We start from the raw sequence: 27,494 nt of genomic DNA on the forward strand, positions 1-27,494 counted from the left end.
CTTTTACCTCCATGGAGTTTTTTGCTCTTACTGCAAAATAGAGATTGAGACTTGCACATACAGTTGAATCCAGATTATTCGATCCTCCGGAAACTAAAACAGGTGAAAAGTCGTTTCCCATGGATTTGCTTCACTCAGCCGAACATTGCAATTTCAGCTTTCATTTCTCGATCTCCCGATTTCTCGAACCAATTTTGTTTCTTTTTGAGATTCTGGAAATTGAGGTTCCCAATGAACCTCGTTCTCTGGCAACGAAGTTGAAAACTGTCAACTTAAGGGCGCCCCCAAACCAACATGAAACGCAATTTGTACATCGAATTAAGCGCATCGAAGTTTTTCATATCAGTTTGTTTATTATTACAATTTCTGATATTTCAGAGAAAGAAGCTAAGCCTTGGCAAAGTGTTATTCCACTGCAATGAAAGTTTACTTGGCCTTATTTACATTTTTCACGCTTACAAGTGAGACTAGTTGCCAATGTATGACCGAGCATAATATACCCGGCATGGCTCTCAAGGGTCACACTTTTAAAAAGGCTGTGGTAAGAGCCCCGTATATGTGCGACTTCAAGTGTGAACAAGACGTCAGATGCCAGAGCTTTAACTACGTCATCCAGGAGAACGTTTGTGAGCTGAACAATGTAACGAAAGAAGAGAAACCGGAACATTTTGTTCGAGATCCAGAACGGTTCTACATAAAGCGTCTATCCACAGCACCCAGGAAGGGTAAGTGTACACAAAAGTTTCAAGGTTCTGCAAAAAAGACCCCTTAAAAATTGAGGAAACCGAAGAAGTTTTTTTGAGATGCAGAACGGCTCTGAATAAAATGACTAGAAATTCGGGTAGGTCTGTTACAATCTATTGACTTACTGTCTACGGGTTGTATGTTTGCATTTTTGTTAAATTTCCGTGTACACAATTGGCACCAAATACATGACACCTTTTAAATAAATTATTTTCGTTTCTCATAAATTCTGGATCAAAAGAATTGCGCGATAGATAATGTAACCAGAAGTAGTCAGTTTAGTTTATTTATTTTGTTTGTTCTAGTTTTGTAGTCGATTTATCCATTCATTTTGTATTGTTGCTAATTGAATAATAAGTTATGGAACGCTGAGCTATTTAGAACGCAGATTATGTGTATTTTTATCATTTTTATTAAAGAATAAGACTGTTTTCATTAGTTCGTCCGTGGAGAGCAAGCCGTGGATAAGTATTGTGTAATAAGTGTGAAAATTGAGTGTGTATCATGACGTCATATAATCATGCAGTTGCTGCGCTTTTAAGGAATACCCTAATACCCTCGATGGTGAATTTACGTCCTATTCGAAGGCTACGTTTAAAAGTATGAGGGTCCTGAAGGCTGTTATAAAGCTCATTTCTCAGCCCAAATTTTGACCAAATCCTTCCCATCCTATTGTTTTCCCTGTTTTCCAAATCCCATTCCCAGTTTTTTTGTTTATTTCTTTGTGATTCCCAGTCCCAGTAGCCTCCCACGCTGTCGTTCTTCAGTTCCCAGTGACCCAAGCCCCCCTTTTCCAAGTGAAAATTTCCCAAATCCCACTGAGTACATTTTACCCCTTCAGGCCCCGCAAGTATCATAGAGTAGCTCAAGTCTAGTATATCTGAGATATGGAAAGAAAGACATTTGTGATGGGACAAAAGTGTCTTTTGTTACATGTATTTCTTTTGAGAATTTGTCTGGTCCCTGATTCCCCTAACTTGGTATGACTTCAATGTACGTGGATTTGTGGGGATGTTCAACTCAGAAAATGGAAAATAGCCAATATATTGTGATATTTTGCTCATTCGCCTTTTTACTTCTTTCGGCAGATTACGCTTTCCAATTTCTTAGCGACGAAAGTTATGATTTTGTTCAAATAGGAGACTTGCCGGATCTGACGCAATTCACAGTGTGCTTATGGATGCAGTCCTACAACAATACAGCAGGGAGACCATGTGTGTTTAGTTATGCAATACCACACATGCATAATGAGCTGCTAATGTTTGCCAAAACATCAAATACCGTTATTATTATTAATGCTGAGTCAAGGTGAGTACTGATCTAATTTATTTATTATAACCCCTCCGAGGAAGGTTAATTTAGACAAAAACGAAATTGAGAAAAAAATAGTATGCCGTGTCCAGAAGAGGTGAATTATTTTGATCAATGACGGAACAAATTTCTAACCTACTTTACTGTTACTTTTTATTGACGCCTATCGGCTGCCATGTTTGTGGTCAATGGTATATGAGCTCACATACCATTGCCTGTTAACCATAACAGACCATAACATGATAGTCAACATGTATCACTGTGTGATACATATTAACACTCTATTCTACCCTTCGGTCATTCGTCCTCTATTTTGTATTTGCTGGAGATAATCTTGAAACGTTTAAGACGGATTCCGCCAGGACCTCAAATATTAATTGGACAGAACTACATACCAAAATTATTTACATCTTATTGCAAACTTCTGTATTTCTGTCTCAAATGTCTTATCAAAAGAAATCATTTCTAACAGCACTAAACATCGAAACATCGAAAACAAATTTCGAAGTTTCACTGAATCCCACAAAATAGCTACACGTGAGATTTTACCTATAGTTTACATGGTTCTTGTGAACTCTGAAATTCATTTTCTCAGGCTCTGATAAGAAATTGTTGTTGGTGTTATCACAGATAATTACTTTACTTCTTTAGCTTTGAAAATGGAAAGAAAATAACGCAATAGGATTTAAATTATTCTGGTACTCGATTTTTGTCTAACTATCATTAATATTACTCGATTTCCTGATGGATTCGGACTTTTAACTTGCCGTAGGAAAATACCAAGCTCGGCGAGTGACACCAAATGGCATCACATTTGCTTGACCTGGGAAAACACAGAAGGTTTATGGAAACTCTACCAGGACGGTGAGGAGAAGAAACAAGATAAAGGATTCAAGACTGGTCACGTGATTCGATCGGGAGGGTATCTGGTACTGGCACAAGATCAAGATAAAATGGGAGGTCGCTTTCAACCTAATAACGTATTTAGAGGATTAATTGGAAACGTCAATGTTTGGGATCACGTGTTGTCGCCGTCGGTAATAAATGAAATGTCAAAATCTTGTCTGGCTGGGGAGGGGAACGTGTACAAGTGGTCAGATTTCTTAACAGGTATTAAAGGGAATACTAGGCTTGTTTCTCCATCTCCTTGTAAGCCATTAAGCGGCCAGTGAGCGACGTACGCCGGCAAGACCATCCTGACCAGAAACCATTGAATGTCTAGAAGAGCTCGTGATAGAAAAAAAAATGTTATGCTTTTTTTACCCTCTAAAGCCCCTTTTATAATTAGATTTTTTATTAACCGAGCAGTAGGTCTTGTATGAGAGAATCTTGAGCGAGGTCGTGAGCATTCTCGTCCCCATAGCCTTTTCGTTTTACTTAGCCGGCTGGGCCTTGGCACGAGAAAACGAAGGGCTCTGGAGACACAGGATTTCCAGTCCTAGATTCTAGGACTTCCGGTCTTCATGTATGCAGTCACGATCTATCAAAATGAGAGAGTCGTTACGTTTTTGACTTCCGTTTAAGATTTCCCTGTTCCAAACAGCCAATCAAAAAAATTCAAATTCATTCAAAAATCTATGTGCCCAGAGTCCTTCGTTTTCTCGTGCCAAGAATAAGCCTGCTAAGAGAAACGAAAGGGCTATGAGGACGAGAATGGGTCGTGAGTACAGACTTAATGAAGTTAGGTCTGTATTCACGACCGAGGTAGAATAAGCTCGGGTAATAAATGTAACCGGTCTAGATGGGAAATTTTAGTAGATCGTGGTCAATATCGATTTTAGCCAATCAAATTCGTGAATTCGGTAGTTCCCTGTCCTTGTAAAAACAGCCATATAATTAAAAGCTATAATGTTTCATTAAGACGCAGTTTTTCACGTGGAAGGAACCATATTTTTAGACTGGCACCAAACTGACGCATAAAAAACCTGATTGACCAGTGCTTGTCATGGGCTTTTAATAAAACAAAGCTCTGTCTTCCTATCACAGTTTTAAAAATGAAAGTGCTCTCTTTGAGTCAATGTAAACTTTCAGAATTTAAAAATAATAAAAATTAATATTACACTTACTATTTAACGATTAGACTAGTTTTGAGAGAATGGGCGAGTAAAAAACAGAGTCACTGATTGTTGCCTTTTAATAAGGGGAGGGGAGCAAGTCGACGTGTTTCTTTTTTCTCATAGCAGTGCCTGTATACTGTGAAGAAATGCTGCCAAATAACCTGTCAAAATCTTGTCTGGCTGGGGAAGGGAACGTGTACAAGTGGTCAGATTTCTTAACAGGTATATATTTGAAACGAAAGTTACTGATAAAATGTGCTCTATGTTTGCATAAAACATTCTGTTAAGCCCTGGCCAAAAACCAAATTGATTGCAAGGCTGGTACAACGGCAGGAGGGCAAGATTTATTGGCCAATATTTCAACTAGCAGAGCTAGTCTTCTTCAGGGCCAGTACTATAATATAAGGAAAAAAACGGCAACGCAAGTGGACGCAAGCAGTCGCAAGTTGAACTTGCGTACAAACTTGCGTTGGGTGGCCAAACGGACACACAAGTGCACGCAAGTTGTCAAATAAGCCATGTAAATGCTACTGCGCGCGCTACAATGCAAGATTTGAAGCAAGCAGGAAAACTTGCGGTGAAAAACTTGCGTTCACTTACGTGCAAATTTGATCTCGACCAAAGTGAACGCAAGTCATCGCAAGTCAACGCAAGTACACGCAAGTCCTGGCCAAACGGAGACGTAAGTAAACGCAAGTTGAAAACTTGCGTCCACTTGCATCTCCGTTTGGCCAGGCCTTATATTAAACATTAGCAAATTATGTCATATGTTTGTCAATTCTTCTCTTCATGTTACGTCATAAAATTCTGAAATCAAAATTCACTGGGCCTGCTAAATTTTCGTTGTCATTAGGCGAAAGATAAACTAAAAATATATATTTTTGCAAATTTCCAGATCGACAGTGTCATTCGTTTTTAAAACAGAGCATTTTGAATATTTGAGTTTTCCGTCGTATGTGACATCAAGCTGAGTGCCGTGACAAAGCTGTTTTGTTTGAAAAAAGCCTTTTCTTTCCATTTTGAGCAAATTGAACATTTCAGATATAATAAGTGGTGTTTATGTGAAAGCGTACTAGCTCTTAAGCCAAGGATAGCCGCCGTTGTAAACATAATTGAGTTCCAGATGGTTTCTCTGACATCACGGCGGCCATATTTGTGTCCATCGGAAGGACACAGTTATGAAATCTCCATACCGCACCAATTGTAACTTTTTTTAATATAGATATGTAATTTTTAATTGTAAATAACTTGTAAAGCGCTATTGGTTAGAAATAGAAATAGCGCTATATAAATAAAGTATTATTATTATTATTATTATTATTATTATTATTATTATTATTATTATTATTATTATTATTATTATTATTATTATACTAAGCTTTATAAATTTGCTTGAAAAGGTTCGGAAAATAACTCGCGAACGGTACACCGCACAGACCCGAAACTTGGAGAAATTGCTTATCTATTTGTCATCTATAATATTTGAAATTCATAGCTTCTGTGGTTGAATGGTTTCGAATTTATTTTTTGATTGCGTGACAGTGAAAACCAGCAATAGTGCATTTTGATTTCATAAAATTATCGAGTGTTTAATGTCAAAGACACTTGACTCCACAAAATCCAAGAATGCAAAAGTATAAATTTGCATTTAACGTCCGAAAGGTGTGAAATGTGGATGGCATTAGACCCAAAAGAATATCTTCTTATCTGATGTGAGCCTTTGCTAAGCTTTCTAATGAACAAAAAACCTTATACAACGTGCCCTAACTATTCAGAGCGCAGGTGTCGTCTTTGGCTAATACTGCGCTCTGATTGGCTTATAAGGTAAGCCTCGAGCAAAGCGGCCCATAATATACAACATTTAAGTGACTAGGAGTATTTCTACTTCCCCCCGGATGCAAGCCCATCGCACAGTTTCCCCCCAGCATTATTTCACCGGTACCCATTTATTCTTGGTGGAGAGACGCGCAATGAGAGTAAAGTGTATTGCAAAAAACACAAAACAGTGACCCCGGCCAGGGTTCAAACCCGGACCGTTCGCCATTGGGCTTATTGCATTAACTGAAATAATTGTCTGTGTGATCACTTTGATTTGGGTCATCAAACTGTGAAACAGTGACATACCTACAAAGATACAATTTTGTTTACCCTGCTGTGTCATAAAAATCTGAATTTATGACCAGTAAGTTGTTCTGCAATCGGTTGGGACACCCTCACTGCAAACACAAGGTGCATGACAAAAGTAAAATAATCTTCTAGTTACACGACTGGCCAGGCCTTAAAATGACCGAGTTGAATGCGAAAAGACTGCAGCAGCAAAAATCAGGTCTTTAAAAGTAATTTTTTTTAAACAACAAACCACATCAGCAATCCCTAAGTAATTCTGATTTATAAAACAATACAAAAGAAAGCAGACGAGCTTAAACTTTCTGATTAATCAAAAATAGTTTCGTTTGTATTGGATTTTTAAGTTTGACAGTTGTCGACTTCTGCAAAAAACTTATGGCTGACAAGAAAAACGTCGTGTTCTAAGTTTTTACCATGTCTTACAGGTATATGAAAGGGGTACCTTTTTTCAGTTGAAGGTATATGAAAGGGGTACAATTTCTGTCAAAATGACCATGGTATATAAAAGGGTAAGGGGTTTTAGCGCTTGGGACGGAGCCTCCCCGTAAAAAACTTTTTTGAGTCTCTCCCCCCCCCCCCCCGGAAAAATTGGCTTCATAATGCTGATCAACTTCAACTGATGTGTTGCTTTTACTTTTTTTATACAAATCCCAGTCCATCCTCGTACACCCATAAGGGATGAAGAAAGTTAAAAATTGAGTAAAATTGGCGCGAGTTAAACATCACAAATAGAATTTCGTATTCTCATGTTATGAAATTTGGAAATTAATATGAAAAATGTGCTGTAAAAATGAACTACGTAACCATATAGAATAGAAAGCGTTTATCTACCCAGCAAAAGAAAAACTCTATTACGTTTGGATCATCACTGACCATCCTTTTAAATAGATCCATGCCATGTCAAATTTTGTTTTAAATCGAGATGTGAAGAAATAAATTGCACTTAAACAAGGGCGCGGTTAGTCGAGTAACTAAAAGGATGCATAACTTGGGTAACTAAAAGTTAATGTTTTACTAAATTCTGACACCTAATCAAGAGTATGTACATCTAGTGCCAGGCTCCTCGGGTATTCTACTGCTGTAGTGAAACTTCTGGCTCAGCTTGTGATTCGATATCTTGCTCATTTGCAAATGCAACTTGCCTTCCCTGCTCCTGCGAAAACTCTTTTAATTCAGTCTCTGTGCGTAGTCGATAACCATCATCGCATCCTGACTATCAGAGAAAACAAACACAAATAAAAAATGCTTACAACCTGATATTTTAATGCATAAATAAGTCGCTATTGTAGTAAGCAACTTAAAAAAAAAAACAATAACAACAACATACACAACATTAGCAGCAATTTTGCCAGCAAACGATAATTTTTTTTTTTCAAACCTCTGAGGTTTTTCAATGGTCCTGTAATATAAACCAGGTACAGTGCTGTTTTCCTTGTGGCTTGTTACACTTTCTGTTTTTTTTTTTTGTAAAATCAAGGGGGAGGGAGGTGTCTCCAAGGAAAATGGTGTTCCAATCATTACTGCCAGTATGACGTCACGCTTCGCACGAGTGATATTAAAGATCGCGGACAAAGCGTCAATCGAGAAGCGAGTTAAGAATGTGGCATTTTCCTCCGTTACCTTCATTCATTTATTCAAGTCGATGATGCAGAGATGTTAGCAAATGCAACCGTCTGCCTTCTGGTATTTATTGGTAGAACCAACGTTATATTCATTTTTAAATCAACCGAAACACCTTCGCAAAGGGTAGAATGTTCGATGAAATCTGTCAACAGGTCGAGCTTTCGAGAGTTACTGCACAGCGAATTTAATTTTATTGTAACAGAAATACGTGAAGTATGGGACTTTCAACATTTGTGGATCTTTATTTTTTTTTCCCATAAAGGTGAAAACCGGAGCAAACAAGAAGAAAAAGGCGCTAGACGGTTAATTTTTAATTTGTCACCCATCCATGTGTTAACCCCGCCTTACAGAGCTTAACTTCGGCCAGATCGGATGGAGTCTGCGCTTTTCATTAAGTATTATAGAAAAAAACAACAACACTGAAAGGTGTAAACTTTTGCGGCAATGAATTTGAACTCATGTCAATTTCGCACAAAACTAAAAGAATTTCAATTTAGGTTAATTCATAGACTCGTAGTGACAAAGAAAGAACTATTCAAATATGGTATTAAAACAGTCTTCAACAAAAGAAGAAGAAGAAGAAGAAGACTGTCACCGTCACGGTAATTGTATTTGTGGCGTTTTTTTGTTTCTATTTTGACACCTGGTAATAAGTAGTTTATGTAAGAGTCTACGTAGTATTGTAAGTAATTGTATTGTTGCTTCGTTTTTTTTTTCGCTCAAAGAACAATGAAAGCACTTGCTCAATTCAAGCTGGCCGAAGTTAAGGCGTGCCGGGCGGGGTTAACACATGGATGGGTGCCCGACTCGAAATACCCCGTGTGGATTGTAAGCTTTTGTTTCTTTTTTTTTTTTCAGGAGGTATGCAATCAATGAATCAAGAACTGCATAGATACCAACAAAAGTATATTATTATAAGAAGCCAATTAATGCGAATAAAAAAATATATTGAAAAAGAATGCCTACATGAGATCGCGAAACAGCAATTTGAGTTGTTGACATATTCTGGATAAAAATAATACCTTTGCACTCAAACGGAAAGATATGAAGTTTGGCTAACTCAAGCGACAGAGAATGAAAGAGATATTAAACGTTAATAATCAAGGAGTAAAACCTCTTGTTATAAAGCCGATTTGAGAAAATGTTTGGGTAAAAAGGTGGATGTTTTTGATGGACTTCGCTTGACCAAAAACCAAAACGGCGGTCCCGCCTTCTGTACCGTTCAAGGGTTAAAAAAATAACCAAATTACAGGATTACAGACACAAAGAACGAGAAGCAGATCATACACACAGACAGTTAAGAAATCAAACCGGAAGGAATTAGCGAATCTGGACTTCTGTTGTGGCATACTCACGATTAATCCCGCTCACCTGACCAAACCGAGAAAACAACTGGAAACAATAGAGTCACTCCCCCCCCCCCCCCCAAACCCTGTCTCAAGGTGATATTTTTAACGGGTAGAAACAAAACGTGGGGTAGGCCATGGCCTAGGCCACATGTCCTACCTCATGACCTAGGCTATGGTGTAGGCCATTTTCTAGGGATGGTTATTTTCTAAAATGAACAAAAAGATAAAAAGATTCGCTGGTTCAACCAAACTGGTGGCGCCGCTATTATTATGTCGATGATTCGAATGCGTGCATTAAGAGGGACGGTGTTGAAGCTTTTCACATCCACTTAAACTCGATAAACGCCAACATTCAGTTTACAGTGGAGATGCCTACAACAACTATGGGCAAGAACAGCATAGCCTTCCTGGACACCAACAACACCGTTAATGAGGATGGTAGGATCGAGGTGGGTGTATACCGCAAGACCACTGACACATACGAGCAAGTATTTAGACTTCCATTCACACAGTCGGGCGCAAAGCAAGAGAGCTGTCGTTAAGACTCTAATGGACCGAGCTAAGTGCATTCCATCAACAACTACGCAAAGACAAAACGAGAAACAGCGCGTTATTAATGACTTAAAAGGTAACAGTTATCCCGAGAGCTTCATCAAGTCAGCTGGCGAATCAATCAGTACGAACGTTAGGAAATATCTTCAAATTGCTCAAGGACCGACCGAATAAAGAGCAGTTGAAAGGAATCGTTTACAAAGTGACTTGCAGGACATGCTCATATATTTGCATACGTTGGGGAAAGCAAAAGAAACTGGAAATCGCGAGGGGCCAAACACAAGCCCGGAACAAACGGAACAAACGGAAATATCAGCTCCGCGATTAAACATCATGCAGAAATCGGCCACGACATAGATCCAAGTTACGCCGAAATTCTTGAAACAGGTGTAAGCAGCAAGAACAAAAGACTATTTTTGGAGTCTTTACATTCTTTCCTCGACAAAAACACTATAAACGAAAGAGCGCCCTTCCCAAGGGTTTACGCATCGCTAGTTGCTCCCCAGGGGGGCAACGAACAAAAACGTCAATGCAACTTATTATAATTCTGCGAACCTTGCAAAATCCATCATTCTCTGAAGAAGACCGCAGAAGGCGATCGAAAATTTAGAGTATCCTCACTTATATTTTTAGATCTGTTTTAAACTTTTTTTATAATATAATGATAGATGATATGATATATATGTTATTATTAGATATAAAATGTTAACATGGAGAGGGAAGTTATCGATCTTTAAGCAACAAATTTGAGTTTAAGCACGGACCTCGAGTTAACAATCAAGCCAAGTCTTCAATTCAGGGTCGCAAGTCAGTATACCTGGGGGAGCCTAAAAGATATTAACTGCTGGACTAAAATTTGGTGGATTGAACTGGATTTGTAAATCACTTTGATTTATAAGCAAATTTATATGTAATATAAATGCCAATTTACATGTAATATAAATTAAAGTTAATGTGACAACTATGAAAGGAGTTCAGAGAAGTCATAAGATCACTCTATTCAAATATGCAGATCTGTCACGTAATATGCTGCAAGACTATCACTCTTGCGTTACATTCAAAGGTCAAATTCACTTCTAGAGTGTGATGCGCTATTTGGGCTGGCCAATCACATCGCCCCCTTTTCTATTATGTCAATCAAGGCCATGCGGTTTTATCTAGACTTGAGTAGTTTTACTTCAAATTCTCTGAGCTCCGTAGAAGAGTTTTCACAATAATCCCACCCACCCAACCCTCTTTGGTTCTCTTTTAGCTTAGTATTTGTAAAAATGTAGGCAATGTTCTAGTTCTACGTACATATCTGGCTATGTTGAGGGTGTTTATTTTACTATTATTATTATTTACAAACGTAAGCCATAGCTGATGGACTAAAGAAGCAAGCCCGTATTTGTAGACATTGTTATAATTATTATTTCCATTTTGTATGCTAACTTACGTTTAGAGCTGATGGACTTAAGCAGCATGCCTGCTTACAGAATTGTTTTTTTATATTGTTACCATTTTGTATGCTAGCTCAGGCTTAGAGCTGTTAGACTTGAGCAATGTGTCTGCTTTTGAGATATTGATATACATGTAACCGTTAGCTTAAGTGTCGAGCTGGCATACACTAACTCAACCATTCTGTTATTCGATTACTGTCTCTTCTGAACTTCTTCAATAGCCTTAGACCATCTTAATTAAGCATTGTCTTTCCTTACTGTTAATAAACCACGGGAGGGGATGAAGTGCTCTGTACCATTCGCCCTTTTGCCCCATAGCCTCACAGGGTCAGCTTTCCCCTTATAGTGGGGACCCCCCAGTGTTGCTGTTGTTGGTTGTTGTGATTGTTCCCAAGGGTCCTAGAGATTAGGACCCCAGGTTCTTGAGAAACCAGGGCATGTGGTTGTGTTTGTTCCCAAGGGTCCTAGAGATTAGGACCCCAGGTTCTTGGGAACGTTCCCAAGGGTCCTAGAGATTAGGACCCCAGGTTCTTGGGAACCAGGGCATGTGGTTGTGTTTGTTCCCAAGGGTCCTAGAGATTAGGACCCCAGGTTCTTGGGAACTAGGGCTTCCAGTCCTGAAAGGAAGGAGAGGATTCCAGTCTCTCGTTGCCAACCAACTAACCTGTGATACATGTACCCTGCATGATTCCTATTGATGATTCTGATTGGCAACTCGAGCACTTCATCCCTTACCCCTTTTCTCCCACTGAACTTGTTGTCTTGTTTTGACTTCATGGGTTGGGAACATTAAATTTGTGTGTTGCGCCAAACTACTATAACGAGATTTTCATTACTTCATAACATCCGAATATTATTTAGCAGAAATCCTTGATTGCACTGCTAACTGTACGGCTTTGGCTCTTCGTAAACGTATTCCAACTGAATGCCAGGCGTTGCATTATTTGTAATGAAACGGGTTTTAGACAATCCTTGTTATTTATTCTCTGTTGTTTTTTCTATAATACCTAATGAAAGCGCAGGGTAGACGATCCTTATTGTCTATCATGCCATAAGACGATTCCTAATATTGTTTATAATTGTAAATCCGCACTGGGAACGCGTTTTTTTTATTATTATTATTAGATAAATTTTCTATTATCACCAACACTCTACAAGTGCGGATGGTTCGGCGCGACATGACCGTCAAATGTAGTCCAAATTGTTTACTTTAAACGCACCGCCAAAAAAATTTGTCCCGGTGGAAATAGTGGACAAAATAAACATAAATGCGTTTTCTGGTCTGTCATACAGCCGTTTGTAGTTATATAAGCCAGGAGTCGGAAATCTTTTTTTTTTTTTTTTGTGGAATTATTATTTTTGTTCATTTTAGAAAATTAACCACTCCTAGGCCATGTCCTACCCCAAATCACGAGTGAAATTATGCGCAGTAGGAATGCACAATCCAATACGTGGGGTAGGCCATGGCCTACCCCACGTTTTGAACCTACCCTTTCTTGACTGTTCTAAAGCACTTAAGGTTGTCCCACAGAAATGGAACCCGTACTGCCTGAGATTTTTGTCAAACTTGCCTATTGATTAAAGTTTCTAGAAACTATAATTTTGAAATAAACAGGGGGAGGGGTGCCCATGCTCGTTCAGGAGCAACAGCACCTTGTTTTTTATCCAATAAATTCTTATAATATCACCATGATTATAGTCACGATTGCTTGCTAAATTCACGTTTCCGACAATTTTTTCTCGTTCTAATAATAATAATAATTATAATAATAATAGTTAATATTTATATTGCGCATTTTCTATAAAATAATCAAATGCGCATTACAAACATTACAATAGATACAAAAATAAGAACCTATTTACAATCTTTAGAAAATTTAAAATGAAACCTACACTATTTACAATCGGTTATAAGAAAAATAATTTGCAGAAAAACTATGAAAAATCTTTATATAAACTAACAAAATGCCTTGCTTAATAAATATGTCTTAAGTTTCTGTTTAAAATCACTTTAAGTGCAGGCAGATCTACACTGAGAATATTTATTAAACAGAAAAAAAGTAACTATCCAGATCGAAACAGCAGAAAAAAATATAGCTAGGTCACCGTACTCGTTTTCGAGAAAATGACGATTTACCTCTCTGGCGAGGTCCAGCCGTAAAGAAAAAGCCGCCATTTATTAATGCGCGCGCAAATCACGCTGGAAATTATGTAAAGTAGGGATACACAATGCAATACTGGGGACTGACCTTAACCAACATTTTGAATTTAAGTTTACTCTTACCAAAATAATCGCAAGGATGAACACTTGCCGCGCTCGATACACACTACCTTCGACAAAATGAAGCAAAAAATTGCCTTTAGTTTGGATCCACTCAGTCCGAATCTGCCCCCCCCCCCCCCCCCCACCAAATCTTCGCATGAGCGTAGTTCGAAAACCATACTTTAAGAGCAGTGAAATTTCGATCCGTTTGCTTCTATGTGCGATTGTTGAATACTTCAAAATAGATGCGTATTGTTGGGCTTATGGCATTTTAGTGGATTGCTTGAATTCAACAACCTACAGACAGACATGTATTGTTTTGTTTTACAGAGTATCCATGTAAGTAGCTTGTAAGTGTTTTCTGTAATTAAACTGCATAAAACTGCATAAAAACCTACAGACAAGATAACCTCTAATGTTTTTACTTCGTTTTTTATGCTATAACAACAATAAAGAAATGTAAAAAAGGACGAAGACATTTGAAACGCGCTACCCACGATTTGATTTCAGAGAAATCGGTATTCATGTGCAAGAGTTGTTGCTGTGGTATAAAAAATGATACAACTTATAGCGTTTTAGCTCGATCCAGGTCAACCGAAATACATCTAATGTTGGTGGCAAACTAACAAAGTAAGTTATGTGTATGACAGAGAGCTCACCCTATTGCACTGCGCTGTAGCCAAAAATCAAGATGTTTCGGCAGTTTAATTTTTCTTTAAATCACTCCATTTATTGTCAAATTTTTGTCTTTGGAAGTTTCATTAAAAATCCATTTAACTTGTTTAGTTTTTGATAATTATTCACAAATATTTGTTTCCCGAGAACGACAAGTTTGCAATAACGTATGAATATTACTAACATCATTCAGACTCCTCGCAAAAAAAAGCAAGCAGCTTATTGGGAACAGTGCCAAGTATTAGCAGGCACAAGACACACAGAGTAAAAACAAATGTTAAAAAATAGAACACTTACATGGTAATCAGTGAACAATTCTATCTTGGTTCCACGGACTGCTGTACACAACTCCTCAGCTTCTTTTTTTGTCATCTTAACATCAGACAGGTACAGGAACCCCAGCTTAGGAATACTGCTGAGATACTGAATTAGATCACTGACTCCTCGGCCAAGTGGATTGGACTCTACATAAAGCCACTCCAGCTCTGGTACATACTTCAATGCACGGGCCAGTGCTGATACTTCCTCTTTACACATCTGTGTATCACTCAGCCACAGCTCGCTTAAATGACACAAACAGCTCAGGTTTTTAGCCAGGTCAATGATCCCATGGCCAAGTGGGTTGACTGATAATCCAAGTTTCTTTAACTTTGGAAGACTTTGTAAACAATGAGCTAGAGCTGTGGCTCCCTCTTTGCCTATCTGTGTATGATGTAGCTCCAGCTCGTTCAGGGCAGGCACCCTATTTAATTGTTTAGCCAGTTCAAGGATCCCGTGAGTCAGTGGGTTATGTGACAAATTCAGTACTTGTAGCTTCGTTACGTTCTTAAGTGAACCGGCTAGTATCTCACTGTCTTTATCTCCCATATGGACATCAATCAACCTTAATTCAATCAACTGAGGCACGTGGTGAAGGTTCTTAGCCAAATCTTTCACACTGCTGTATAAAGGGTTCCACGACAAGTTCAGCTTATGTAAGTTAGGAGCAAGGTGCAGGGACCTTGCAATGTGAGTAGCACACTTTGCTCTCAAATTGATCTCTTGGAGTGTTAAGCTTTGGAGATTGCCAGTAAAGCTGACACGGGAAGCCATACTCTCTATCAACTGAGTGTGGTCGTGAGTAAAGGCCACAATATCTACGTTTCGAGGACTTGTTACAAAAGGTAACGCGTTATTTACAACCGTGAGCTCCTCACTTGTTGGGTCGTAAATTTCAACCTCTTTTACAAATGACAGACAATGCTGCCGAGTCTGCTCCAGCACGTTCTCAGTCAAAACCAAAGCTCTGCTGTTGTCTTGTTGCTTTGACAGGTCATTAACAGGCTTCTGTGGTGCTGATGAGAGCTCAGTAAGTAGTGCAGTAGGCAGAGCTCCTCTGTATTCTTTACGAATGCCAGTAAGAAAGAAAAACATGTGCTGCCCTTCTTTCTTTAGGAAAAAATCTTTTACTGATAGATTGGCGTACTTTTTTACAGTCCTAATCTCCCCCGAACACAGTATAACGGCAGTGTTCAAATCACGCATTATAGAGAAAATGTCGTCATCTATTGCTTCACTGTACTCGTTCTCAAAAAATACACATTTTGGCATACTGTTGGTTGATTTCAGTAAGTGTTCTCCTGCGGCAATAGGAACCTGCGTCTCATTTAGTATTAAAGCATAATTTACAGACTCAAGAAGCAAATGAAACACAAATTGTCTGTCTGAGGCTGGACAGCAAAGCAAACAGTCTAAACTGATAGAAATAAACTTTCTTTGATCTTCTGAAAAATCTTCAATAGAGGGCGTCTTAGTGAAGTTATGCGCCGTGAGACCTTCTTTTTCTCCTATGATTCGCAGATGCCTAAGAACAGCACGGGCAGAATCTGCTGACATCTCACAGACGAATTTCAGAACTTCAATCATTCTTTTCATTTTTTCAAGGGAGTCAACTTTTGACAGGCATGTGTCAGATTCATTGTTCCTGTTCATCAGTTCTTTAACGATGAACCAAGCAGCAAGGAACTCCTGAACAGATTTATGGAGAAAATAAACGATTTTCTCCGGATTCAAACTTGATACTTTTGAAACTTGAAAGAAACCCACATCAATAAATTTCTTAAAGACATCACCAACGGGCAGTTTGCTGAAGTTGAAATGAAGACAGTCTTCCAAAAGAGCATAAAATGCCAGTTCTCCTAATTTTGAGAGTTCCTCTTTGTATTCCTCTAGGCTTTTAAATCCCTCATCTGAATCTTTCGCAACCATGTGATCCAAAAGCGTCTGCATAAATCTTATGTAAAGATCTGCCCGAGACGTGGGTAGTCCTTTACGATCTTTCTCTCTCCAGAGTAGACACAACATTAACAGTAGAAGTGGTATCTCTGCCACATCCCAGAGGTCTTGTTCGTCGATGTATTCAACAAGCTCTTCAACGTCTTTTTGATCATTGAGTAACTTGCTTGCAAACTGTTTAATTTGCTCCTCGCTATCGAACCCATTGATTTCGAACTGAACGTGACTTGGCCTTCTCAGTTCATCCTCCTTCACTGGCCGTGTGGTGACAACAACACAACAACTTCTCAGTTTACTGCCTTTCCAAATCTGAAAAACTGGCGATGATATTCCAGCGCTGTACTCATCATAGCCATCCAAAACGAGCAAGACTTTCTCCTGGTTCTGACAGATATATTCGTACAAGTTGGTGTATGCCATCGGGTCTTCAGCAGACAAAAGTTCAGCAGCTTTCAGCATGGCGCAGAAGTCTTCGATGTCGCAAACGTCTCGCAACTTTATTAAAAGTAAAACATCAAATTTCTTTAAGATTTCTTTCTCGCCCCTTGCCCAGTCCACAGCAATTTTCTGAGTAAAAGTTGACTTCCCTATTCCCGGTCTTCCGTACAACAGAATTCTTTTAGGCTGAACATGCCGCCCGTGATCTCTAAACATATCGCTGTAATCGTCAAGCTTTTCTTTCGTTGTGCCATCAGGTTTTCTATCATCTCTCAGCATTGATAGCTGTATGTAAATGTCATCAATATGCACAGTGTTGTCTGGATCCCAAGGTGTGATTTTCACTTGGCTTATGGTGTTGTAAAACTCGCGAAGCTGTTCCTGACACCATTCCAAAAATTTGGCCACGGAATCTATTGACAAGGAACAAAATGGAAACTAACTTGTTTCTAGTAAATATTAAAGATGGTATAAATATTAAGCTCGGTAATAGATTATGAAGGTGAATTTTTCAACAATGACACGAGCATGAGACAAACTTTACCATCTTTATTATTAACTACACAATTAATGATTTCGACATTGCTGATCCTAGCAGTATGCAGGACGCGTGTCACATATCAACCTAGTAAATGGCCCAGCTCACCACAAGTCTTTCGTAGCTCAGTTGGTTAGAGCGCCCGACCGGTATCTGGGAGGCCATGGGTTCGATTTCCGTTTGGGACTCAGAATTTTTTTTTGTCCCACTCCGGATCCCACACTACAGTTCTCCCGAAATGCTCGTAGTTTTTCCCTTTTTTGTTAGACTGTAAAACAGACTTTATTTTAGACGTTACATTTTTTTGCCATGTTAATTATGTTAATTGCCCGTTGACAAGTCCCATCAACGCGTCACACGAAACAAGTTGCATGATATCCCAGTTCCATGGGATCACGCAAATGGTTGCTTTAAATTGCCTCCGAAGAAGGCTGTATACGTTAAGACGGAAGAAACCAAGAAATACGTTAAGCACAGATTGGGTTGAAAAATTAGACATTCATTTATTTATTTTTTTTATTTTTTTATTTTTTTATGTCCAGTGGAAACAAGCGCGAGTAATGAAAATATAACTTCCCTGTGACACGTAACACTGACCGCGTTGCTCAATCGACGGTATTTGTTGTCTGAAAAATAGGTTAGCCCAAAATCAAGTTTATTTTTACTAGCAAATGTCATTTCAGCCGGCATGTTTTCGTTTGTGTAGACCGACCGATATTCGGAGGTTTGACATTAGCTGCAATCGCCTTTGGTTACCGGGCTTGTTTCGCTTTGGGTGATGCGGCATATTGAACATCCTAACGGGTAGCCTAACACGAAAATTAGCATTACGATTTGTGTCCGATCAGAAGTTAAGACTAGGGCATCTCGCCACGTTCCGCGTGAATGTTTTGCCTGCTGCATGGTTCCTGTCAAATATCTATTGCAATACATTCCCTTTCTGGTAAGTATCAACAATGATGTCCCACAATGGGTAAGATACCGCAAAAAAAAATATTTATTTTTTACGGAAAGAGCATACGTTTTTAACTCCAAGTTGGCAGCCCCTGAAGTGAATTTAGTGAACTTTGGCCAAGTTACTGCCAGATAGTTTCTTATATTACTGTTTCAGTGATTTCTTTATTCTTTTTTTTTTCATTTTTGAAAAATCTACAATTTTAATTTTCCACAGGAGGTGTTGCCGATGTGTCTTCCTAACTTCAACTCCTGGATAAAAAAAAAGAACAGACGCACAATATTTATCGTTTTCCTCCGCTTATTTTACGCTGGCCTTGAGCTTGACATAAACTTTCCAACAGACGCCTCGATTTTTTTTTTAACCTAGAGTTGATGCCATTTTAAGCTTTCAGTAAATGTGTGGTTTGTATGATATAGTGGTCCTAAAGGGTGGCTGCGGATAATTTAATTTTGACGGAGTTTCAAATCAGGTTAAATGTGCATACATTGTATGTATCTGTTCTTATAACCCACCCATTAATTTTCGTGCGTGCTCATTGGACAAAACGCATCACGTGGTACAAAATCGGAGGACGGGTATCAGGCAATACCCCCCGTCCGATTTGATATTTGTCGTCCGATTTTTCGGTGACAAGAACACACAAAGAGAATTCAAAGTGCTTACATTCTTTAATTTCCTATGGAAGAAAAACAAAGTACACGTTTTGTTGAATCTAGTGACGGTGAAATTAAGGAACTAGTAGCAAATGCTGTTCCGGAAAATACAAAAAAATCAACAAAATATGCTGTGAACGTATTTGAAGGTAAGGAAAAGTTACGAGTCAACGCGAACTCAAATTGAGTCATTCAAAGTTGTCGTATAGTGTAAGCTACAAAACAGAATTACAACAAAGTGTACTTACTATAAAAAATCGTTCTTGTCCAACTTTTAGCATGGAGAAAAGAGAGAGAAATTCCAACTATTCTCGAAAGTATGGATCCTGAAGAATTGTCGGCCATGTTGAAACGTTTTTACGTAGAAGCAAGAAATGTTGAAGGAAAACCGTACAGTCGCAACACCATGAAAGCAATTCGTTCCGGTCTCGACAGATTTCTATCTGGTTCTCATCAAAGAAAGCCGTTTTCTATTATTAGAGATAAGGCATTCAAACCGGCAATCGAAGCTCTTGATGCTTCACTGAAAGATCTCGCACGGCAGGGGTTGATTTCGTCAACTAAGCACAAGCGCCCAATTTCGAGTGAGGACCTCGAAGCCCTTTACGCCGCCAACCAACTCGGCCTGGATAGTCCTGAGAGTCTGGTAAATACAGCATGGTTTTATACAGTTCTTTACTTTGGCAAGAGAGGCCGTGAGAACCAACGCGCGATGAAACCGGGTGACTTACAGCTGAAAACAACAACTGGTGGGCTGAAGTACTTCGTCCTGAACGAGAGAGCAACGAAAAATCATCCTGGTGGTATCAACGACAACGAAGACGAGACTCAGTCTGTGATGATGGCATGGCCAGGAAATCCCCGTTGTCCTGTGACTTGCCTCGAGAAGTATTTGGCGAAAAGGGAGCCAAGATGCGATGCCCTGTGGCAAAAGCCAAAGAACCACAATGCGAGTTCATTCTGTGCGTCTGACGAGATCTGGTATTGTAACGTGCCGATGGGAAAACACAAGCTGGAAAATCTGCTCACAGACATGTGCAAGAAAGCTGGTCTTGCACATGTCTACACTCCCCATTGCATTCGTGCTACGTCGGTCACCGTACTTAAAGCTGCCGGTTTAGAAAATTGCCGAGTGAAGAGCGTAACGGGCCACGCCAGTGATAAATCCATCGAGGCTTACAATGCTCGACCAACCATCGAGCAACAGTTTGAATCATCCGCGATCGTAAGTCGGTTTATCACACAGCAGAACGCAGTTCAGCCTGTACATTCAGCTGTTTCTCTTCAAACTACTCCATCGTTTTCAGCCACGTCCTATGCCGCCATTCAGCAACAAAGTCGAGTTCATCACCAGCAATCCACTTTCAATGTGAATCCATCTGCTCCAAACTTCGCAAATTCTGTGTTCCATGGCTGTAATTTCTTTTTCAGTCCACCCAAAGACAACTGAACTGATTTCATTTCCCCCCAAAGACTTTTAACACGTTTTTTGACCGATTTCCTTGAACAGCGCAATAGTAAAATTATTATAAAAGCGCCGAGTTTTCGAGTTTTTGATCTAGGGGGCGTTGCGAGAGCATGTTTGACATGACAATCTGTCAAGTTTTAATCCAATCACAGTTTGAATAAAATGAATTCAACCAATCAATGGTACTTGCTAACGTCATTTGCAATCGTCATCCGATCGCCACTGGCTTTTTTTTTTCAAGTGCTTTCTGAGAGTCGGGTGAAAATTAATCAGAGGGTTATAAAATAAATAAACCCCTTTCTGGCTTGCTGGTATGTCGGCGGATAATGCCCTTGGCTGAGAGATTGTCCTCATAATTTCACATTTGCCCTCGAAGCTTCGCTTCTCGGCCAAATGTTTATTTTTCGGACAATCTCTCAGCCGCGGGCATTATCCGCCGACATACCAGCCGCCTGAAGGGGTTTATTTACTAAATATACTATAATTAAAAGATTTTTAATCTTTTAATTATAGTATATGAACAGATACATACAATGTATGCACATTTAACCTGATTTGAAACTCCGAACTGTCCTTACAATCTTAAAAGACTGTAAGGACAGTTCATCGCGTTCCACGCGCGAAGCGATCATCAGTCTGATCATCGGTCTGATCATCAGTCTGATGATCGCTTCGTGCATGAAACACGATAACCTGTCCTTACAGTCTATCTTTTAATTATTGTATTCCGCTCTGAAGGCATTTACATTTATCGAGCACTTCTAAAATTGTGTGAAACCATTTACAGTTTTCTATTTTTTCGTTCGCGTGTGGAACTTCAATTCTAGATAATAAGTACCTTCATCCTTGATACCTTTGGCATCCTGGTTCTTGGCACACCATGCCCCTCTCTTCGTTTGGCTAGACTGACTCTGCTTTTCTGATAACGTGTCCATAAGAAAAAAAAAGAAATGTTCTTACGTCAGATCAAACAGAGGTTACAGAATATAAACCATATATCCATGAATGATACACCATTTGAAAAGGTGCTGATCAATGGCATCTCATAAACACTTTAACAGACAGATAAGAAGAAAGTTGAAACCTTAAAAAACCTTAAAAAGTTGTTTATCTCCGTAACGAGTAGGTTTATCCCTAAATATATATATTTATTTATTGTACGGAGAGCTTACTAGACCACCAACCGCTTAATTAAGCTTTTCAGCTTGCAATCCAATTTTTACTCAGATAATATAACATGTATCTTCTTAAATCAGTCTTGAAAACGGTGTGATACTTCCCAGGGGCTCATTGCTTTGCGGAAATACTGCTGCTTGAAATCAGAGATGTGGTAGGGGGGAGGGGGTTCCATTTTTCCATCAAGCTGTCAATTTGTGTAATCTAACTGCAAGGCATTCCAAACTAATTTCAACTTTTCCAAAATTGAGAAATTCCGCTGAAAATTACGTAATTGACGTTGTCTAAAGTTGTTTGTTTTAAATTTACGAATTGTTGTCGATTTTTTGTCGGAAAAAATATTACGTAAAAGTTAAATCGTTAGCCATGTTTAATTTCTGGCGAAAATAAATTGAAGTCCGCAGAGTTCTGTTGTTATCGTCAAAAGATAAAAGGCTGGCATTTAAAAGTAAAATTAAGTGATTGTTATACTGAATGCAGATTGTTGAGTCCGTTTTTCGGACATGAAATTTTAACTCAGATGGCTAATAATATTAAATACCGTCATACCATCCTTACAAGTTGAGTCCGATTTTCGGACTCAACTTTTTGTTCGACTGAGGCCCACACTGACCCGGTAAATTTGGAAACGATACCCACTTTGGAGAGCGTTTTTGAAACGTACCGTTTTCGGTAGCCAGTGACCGTCCACACTGAAACGACATTTCAGTATGGACGGTTGGCCTATCCGGGTTAAAAAAAGATGCGTTTTCAAATTTACACGGGTCAGTGTAGACGGTGCCTGAGATTCAAGATCATGTTGCATGAGTCATTTATTTTATTTTATTACTGAAATCAGTGCGCTTACCAGTATTTACTAATAATACTTCAGAATACTACTATATATATTAAGGAAAAGTGGATATCACAATGTTAATATATGTAAGGAAGATTATTCCCCTGAGTTGTACCCTTTTTTGCTATGGCGAGAAAATTTATTTCCGTCTCTGTGTTGTGATGTGATGTACTTAAGCTACTACACGGACCGGTTAGGGGTTTTGCCAATACGAAAAGAGGATACTATACAGGATCAGCCTATAAAATATCTCACAAAAATTCTTAAAATCATAGCTTAGTTATTCTTGTATCGTCATGAGTTTGGGGTCCTAGTGCAGAATGCATCGTTATTTATACCCTTTGCATACGTTCCATACTCGCTATTTCACTAATACTTAAAGTTGTAATGCACTTGGATTAATATGAATAGCGATTCTCTTACAAAATCATGCACGTTTTCAAACACAATAAAAACAAAGTCTTCTTAGAAAACTTAAAACGTTATCGTATTGGTCCCTTAGACATCTATTGGTCTGAAACCGAAGCATTTCGTATTTCCTTCGTTTCCGCTGCAATTATGGACCGAACTTCGTTCAAATCCTCCATGTCGCCTACAATGCGGACACATGTCCTGCCTCTTTTAATAGCCGCTTTGAATGCCGTTGCTGTGTTTAGAGCTATAACAACATCTCCCTTTCCACTAAAATGAGAAACGAGCCTCTCAAAAGGCCTCTGCTGCCTTATCACCAGGAACAGAACTGGGGTTGCAGACCACTACATTATCTTTAGATTGCCCCTCACTGAAATGAACAAGGGCCTTTGACAACCTTGATGAAATGGCCCAGTGACCAACAATCAAAGCTGAAATGCAATTCGTCAGCCGCAAGGGATCTGCAAAAAATAAAAATAAAAATGTCAAAAACGTAGTTATATTGTAACTTGAAATCGTGTTTTTACCACCCACTGGTTTCATTTATTTAACTGATTGCGATTCTTTACAATATCAATCTATCAGGACAAAACAAAATAATTACACAAACAAGATATAAAATAAATACAATTAAATAATTAAGTACGATTAAATAATTCTACAGCTCGAATATTACACCTTTCAGTCTAAAATTTGGCATGAAGTATCTCTGTATGACTCTTTCGAGAGACGAGAAATGAGCAATTCTGTTTAACGTGCCCATACATTGCTCTGTGATTGCATATATATAAATCATTCGCTACGCTTGAATATTAACGCTATATGCAGAGCAGAAATTTGGTGGACATTATCTCTGTATGACAAGCTGAAAATAGTGATATTTTGGGTTTTGCTTACTCATACCCGAGTTATTAAACATTTTTTTTTAAAGCGCGTCCAAATATAATATTTAAATAATCAAAACAAAACACTCTGTACCGTACAAAGTTACGATAGCTCTGTTGGGAGAGAGCACTTCTACAGAAGTCGTGTATGCCCCGGTCGTTGGTTCAAATCCGAACGGAAGCAATTATATTTTTTTCTTTTTTTGTAGATTTTTTAAAAATCAGTACAGTTTATAAGAATATCGAGGCTGAAATTTGCCAATTGTTAAGAATATTTTAAGAATAGGTGATTTGTTTGTGGCTTTGTGGCTTTACGAGAGTTGTCACGTGACTTGTCACCAGTCGAGCTGGTCGTCTCTTTATCGCGATCTTAAGGCAATTGTTAGACAAGACACGACTGTCACGTTCTTTGAGAACGTATCTGTCTAATGAAGAGTTTTACCAAACGCGTTGATAACGGTTTTACAGATCTAGTAGTGAGTAAGTAAGGTAGTTAATGACATATGCTGTGTTTACACTTTATGAGCGTTTTACCGAGGTATTGGAGTTGACTTATCAAGGTAAATAATTTGCGTGTGTAAACGCCAACTGATACCATGGTAAACGCCTAGTTAGCCAAGGTAAAAGTTCGATTAACCCTGTGATCAGGCATGGTTTAGGTCGGTAACCAAGGTCGATCTGACAGATATATCCGCTTGCGGTCGCATAGTATTTCACATTCCCTGGTGTCCAGATTGCGTCAGTCTCATTTGCGACTTCGTTTCATCGTTTGTTTTTGATATACCTATCAACCTGGTGTCCTTCTTTGCCAAATCCGGATCAGCCACTCAGACAATGTAATGGAAACGTATGTCTAGATGTTCTGAATTTTTCTTTCTTATTTTCTACCTATACATTCTGAGTTTTTCTGCAAAAAGGTTCAAACCAGAATTGGTTTCTCGGCCATGACCTCGCACGTCCAGCGCGCCTTGTCTTTCAAAGAGAATTTTAAAGCAAAATCAATTCCTTTCACCTCGACTTCTTGAGGTGCTGCAAAATTAAGAGCCGCTAAAATATTGAGACCTAAATAAAACGCGAGGACTACAAGAGCCACGGCTTTTCTCTTTCTTTGGCCGCCAATTTGATTTGATCGTTATCGTGGTTGATGACAGATTTACCTCGGTTATTTAAGCCGGTATAAACACTGTACAAATGTACCAAGGTTTAGTCAGTAAACGTTTACCACAGTAAATGTTTAAGTGTAAACACAGCATTAAGAAGATAGCTTTCTTACAGAAAATATTTCGAAGTCAGACTTGTGCCATCTTTCCGATATCTCTGGAATTCACCTCGAAGTCTTATATCAAGTATTTTTTTTGTTTGCGTTATTACTGGCGGAGTTATACACTGGCTACAAGTTTTTTACCCGATTATTTTGGTGCAGTACATTTGTCTCATGCTGCGATTACATTTTTTCCTTCAATAAACTGCCCACAACCAAAATGTTAATCTCTTACTGCTAGGTAGCGTGAAGAGCGTTATCAGTTTATTATGGTGTATTGCAAACAATAACAATGCAGTAATTGATTTGTTCATTCATGGCAATAACTAGTTTCCGATTTAATGGCTAATTTCGTAAGCCCCCACATGTCCGCACCGCGGACCGGTAATTAACTCCCTCTTACTGTGACAGCGAGAGATATAGTTATCTTTTCTGATCTGTTCTCCCCTGGCATGCACGCAATTCAGGGATTTAAGGCCATAAAGTGGGAATCGTCTGTCGTTGCTCATTTGAAAGGCATATTCAGAAATACTGGAATCGAAATGAACATGTATACACTGATCCCCCAATAAATTAACCTTAAATTATTTTTTTCTAGGTAGTGACCTTAGGTTTCACCTCAACCAGTGTGCTTTCTTTCGCTTGTTAATTGCTTTTGTTAAATGGCATTCCAATTGTAGCGTAACATAAGCACATGAATGTTTCACTTGAACTTTTAACAAATCTACAGAAAGTCACGAACGCAATCTCCTTTGTATTTCTTTTTTTTTTGAAAATATCAGTACATGGAAATAACATTAAGAGAAATTTATCTTTTCCGGTCTCCCCTAGCACGCACGCAATTCAGGGCTTTTAAATTGTCTGTCGTTGGTCATTCAAAAGTTAATTTCAAAATCATGGAATCAAGACGAGCATGCATTCGCTGAAATCCCAATAAATTAACCTTATGTTCACCTTTTTTTCTAGGGAGTATAAACCTCCCGTTCTATTCTCGCTAGCATGCTTTCACTCCCTTTTTATTGTGATGTGCTAATTGTAACGCCATCTCACTTGAACTTTGATCATAGCACAGAAAGTCTTTGATTACCTTAGTATTTTTAACAACTAAATACATAGATAAAAAGTTAAAACATATCTTCCTCATTGTAGAATGCTGATAATGTATAATAATCCTGATCAGTTGCATGCTACTGTTCTTCCCTGGAAGACACTGGGAGGACCCTGTACCCTTTCGACGTATTACAGTTGAAACTTAAGCCTGATTTAACGACCTCCCTTTTCGCGCCTAAAAAACACTTGGCGCGATTTATCCTGCTAACGGTTGACAAACGTTCCACATAACTGTTAGCATTACATATACCTTAGGAAATGTTGAACTAGCAGTCAATTGGAACTTGAGTTTTTCTTTCACGTACCTACTGTATGTAAAATATTGAAGCAGCTACTTTAAGTTGAACAGAGGACACTAAGACGTTAAGTATTCCGTAAATAAAGTACGCGTGACTGAAATGTAGATTTAAAAAATCATACCTTCACCGCTGGAACTGATGCTTTGTCTCCTTTGTGTGTGAAGATGGAGACTTTTTCTACGGCAGGATACGTCTTTCCATAGTGGCAGAAACGCTCTTTTTTCTTGAAAATGAAAGCTTCCCCATGTTCGACCTTTATTGACCACAAATGTTCTGACTTTGACGCACTCTTACTTTGCATGACTTTTGGTGTCGTCTTCTTGGAAGGTGAAGATTGCTTTCGTCGCGACGTCATACTTCTTGTTGGAGTTGGATTTGAAATCTCTATCCGTGTTTTCTTTAAAGAAACGACTTTAGCACTCTAATTTATATGCACCGTACATGTCCTGCATGCACGAAGCTGCTAGAAAGAAAACAGTCATCGCACGCTGTCATACAAATCAATCGTAGAATAGTTTTAGTATCTTATTTCCTGTTCACGCAGTACTTCAAGGTCACGCTCACACTAGATCACTTTAGAAGTTTAAATATTCGTTTTTTTGTTTCTGTTGAACTTTTGAGGCAAGCGGTACGGCTGTACACAGGCTATATTCAGCCTTGCATTTTAAACTTTAGGTTTCTATTTTTTTCGGGGCCAGTTCATAATTGCGTGCCCCAGAGGTGTTTTCGTGTTTCAGCGCGGCGTATGTTTCTTGTTTGCAAAACGCGAGACATGCGATAAATGTCTTTACCAATCATTTCATGATTTGCTGTGTTTGCGTACGGCGTATGTGTCACTGAGTCATACGATAGTGATAGCACGAATCATTGAGTGACAATCATTTAATGATTTGTCGTTTTTGCGTGCGGCGTATGTTTCGCCTACGAGTTGTTTCGCTAACGACCAGTTCGCTAACGAGTTAGGTCGATTCGCCTACGTCTGAAGTCGTTTCGCTAACGAGCTGTAGGTCGTTTCGCTAACGTATTATGAAGATTCGTTTTTTATAATA

The 27,494-nt window shown here is 38.8% G+C and overlaps 3 protein-coding genes and 2 long non-coding RNA genes across 5 annotated transcripts in view; 2 read left to right on the forward strand and 3 right to left on the reverse strand.

Moving 5' to 3' along the window:
* The window catches only part of LOC144650486 (uncharacterized), a 142,405-nt gene that overhangs the window by 638 nt on the left and 114,273 nt on the right, over window positions 1–27,494 (reverse strand). The gene's annotated exons all lie outside the window — the stretch shown is intronic.
* LOC144648828 (neuronal pentraxin-2-like) lies at window positions 506–4,016 on the forward strand. The gene is made up of 3 exons (XM_078508280.1): window positions 506–725; window positions 1,833–2,052; window positions 2,828–4,016. Exons 1-3 carry the CDS (start codon window positions 506–508, stop codon window positions 3,225–3,227), a joined length of 840 nt encoding a protein of 279 aa, XP_078364406.1. The 3' UTR covers window positions 3,228–4,016.
* Window positions 7,242–22,349, reverse strand: LOC144647962 (NLR family CARD domain-containing protein 4-like). The gene is made up of 4 exons (XM_078507628.1): window positions 22,310–22,349; window positions 21,308–21,388; window positions 14,438–17,265; window positions 7,242–7,452 (listed from the first exon to the last, which is right to left on the reverse strand). Exons 1-4 carry the CDS (start codon window positions 22,347–22,349, stop codon window positions 7,312–7,314), a joined length of 3,090 nt encoding a protein of 1,029 aa, XP_078363754.1. The 3' UTR covers window positions 7,242–7,311.
* Window positions 10,735–11,955, forward strand: LOC144648829 (uncharacterized). Its single transcript, XR_013569779.1, has 2 exons — window positions 10,735–11,620; window positions 11,686–11,955. It is a non-coding gene; the product is annotated as an uncharacterized LOC144648829 (long non-coding RNA).
* On the reverse strand, window positions 22,454–26,904 carry LOC144650485 (uncharacterized). The gene is made up of 2 exons (XR_013570124.1): window positions 26,567–26,904; window positions 22,454–23,352 (listed from the first exon to the last, which is right to left on the reverse strand). It is a non-coding gene; the product is annotated as an uncharacterized LOC144650485 (long non-coding RNA).

This window comes from Oculina patagonica, chromosome 4 (genome assembly GCF_052425735.1).
Source record: "Oculina patagonica isolate OP01 chromosome 4, crgOcupat, whole genome shotgun sequence".
Classification (NCBI taxonomy): domain Eukaryota; kingdom Metazoa; phylum Cnidaria; class Anthozoa; order Scleractinia; family Oculinidae; genus Oculina; species Oculina patagonica.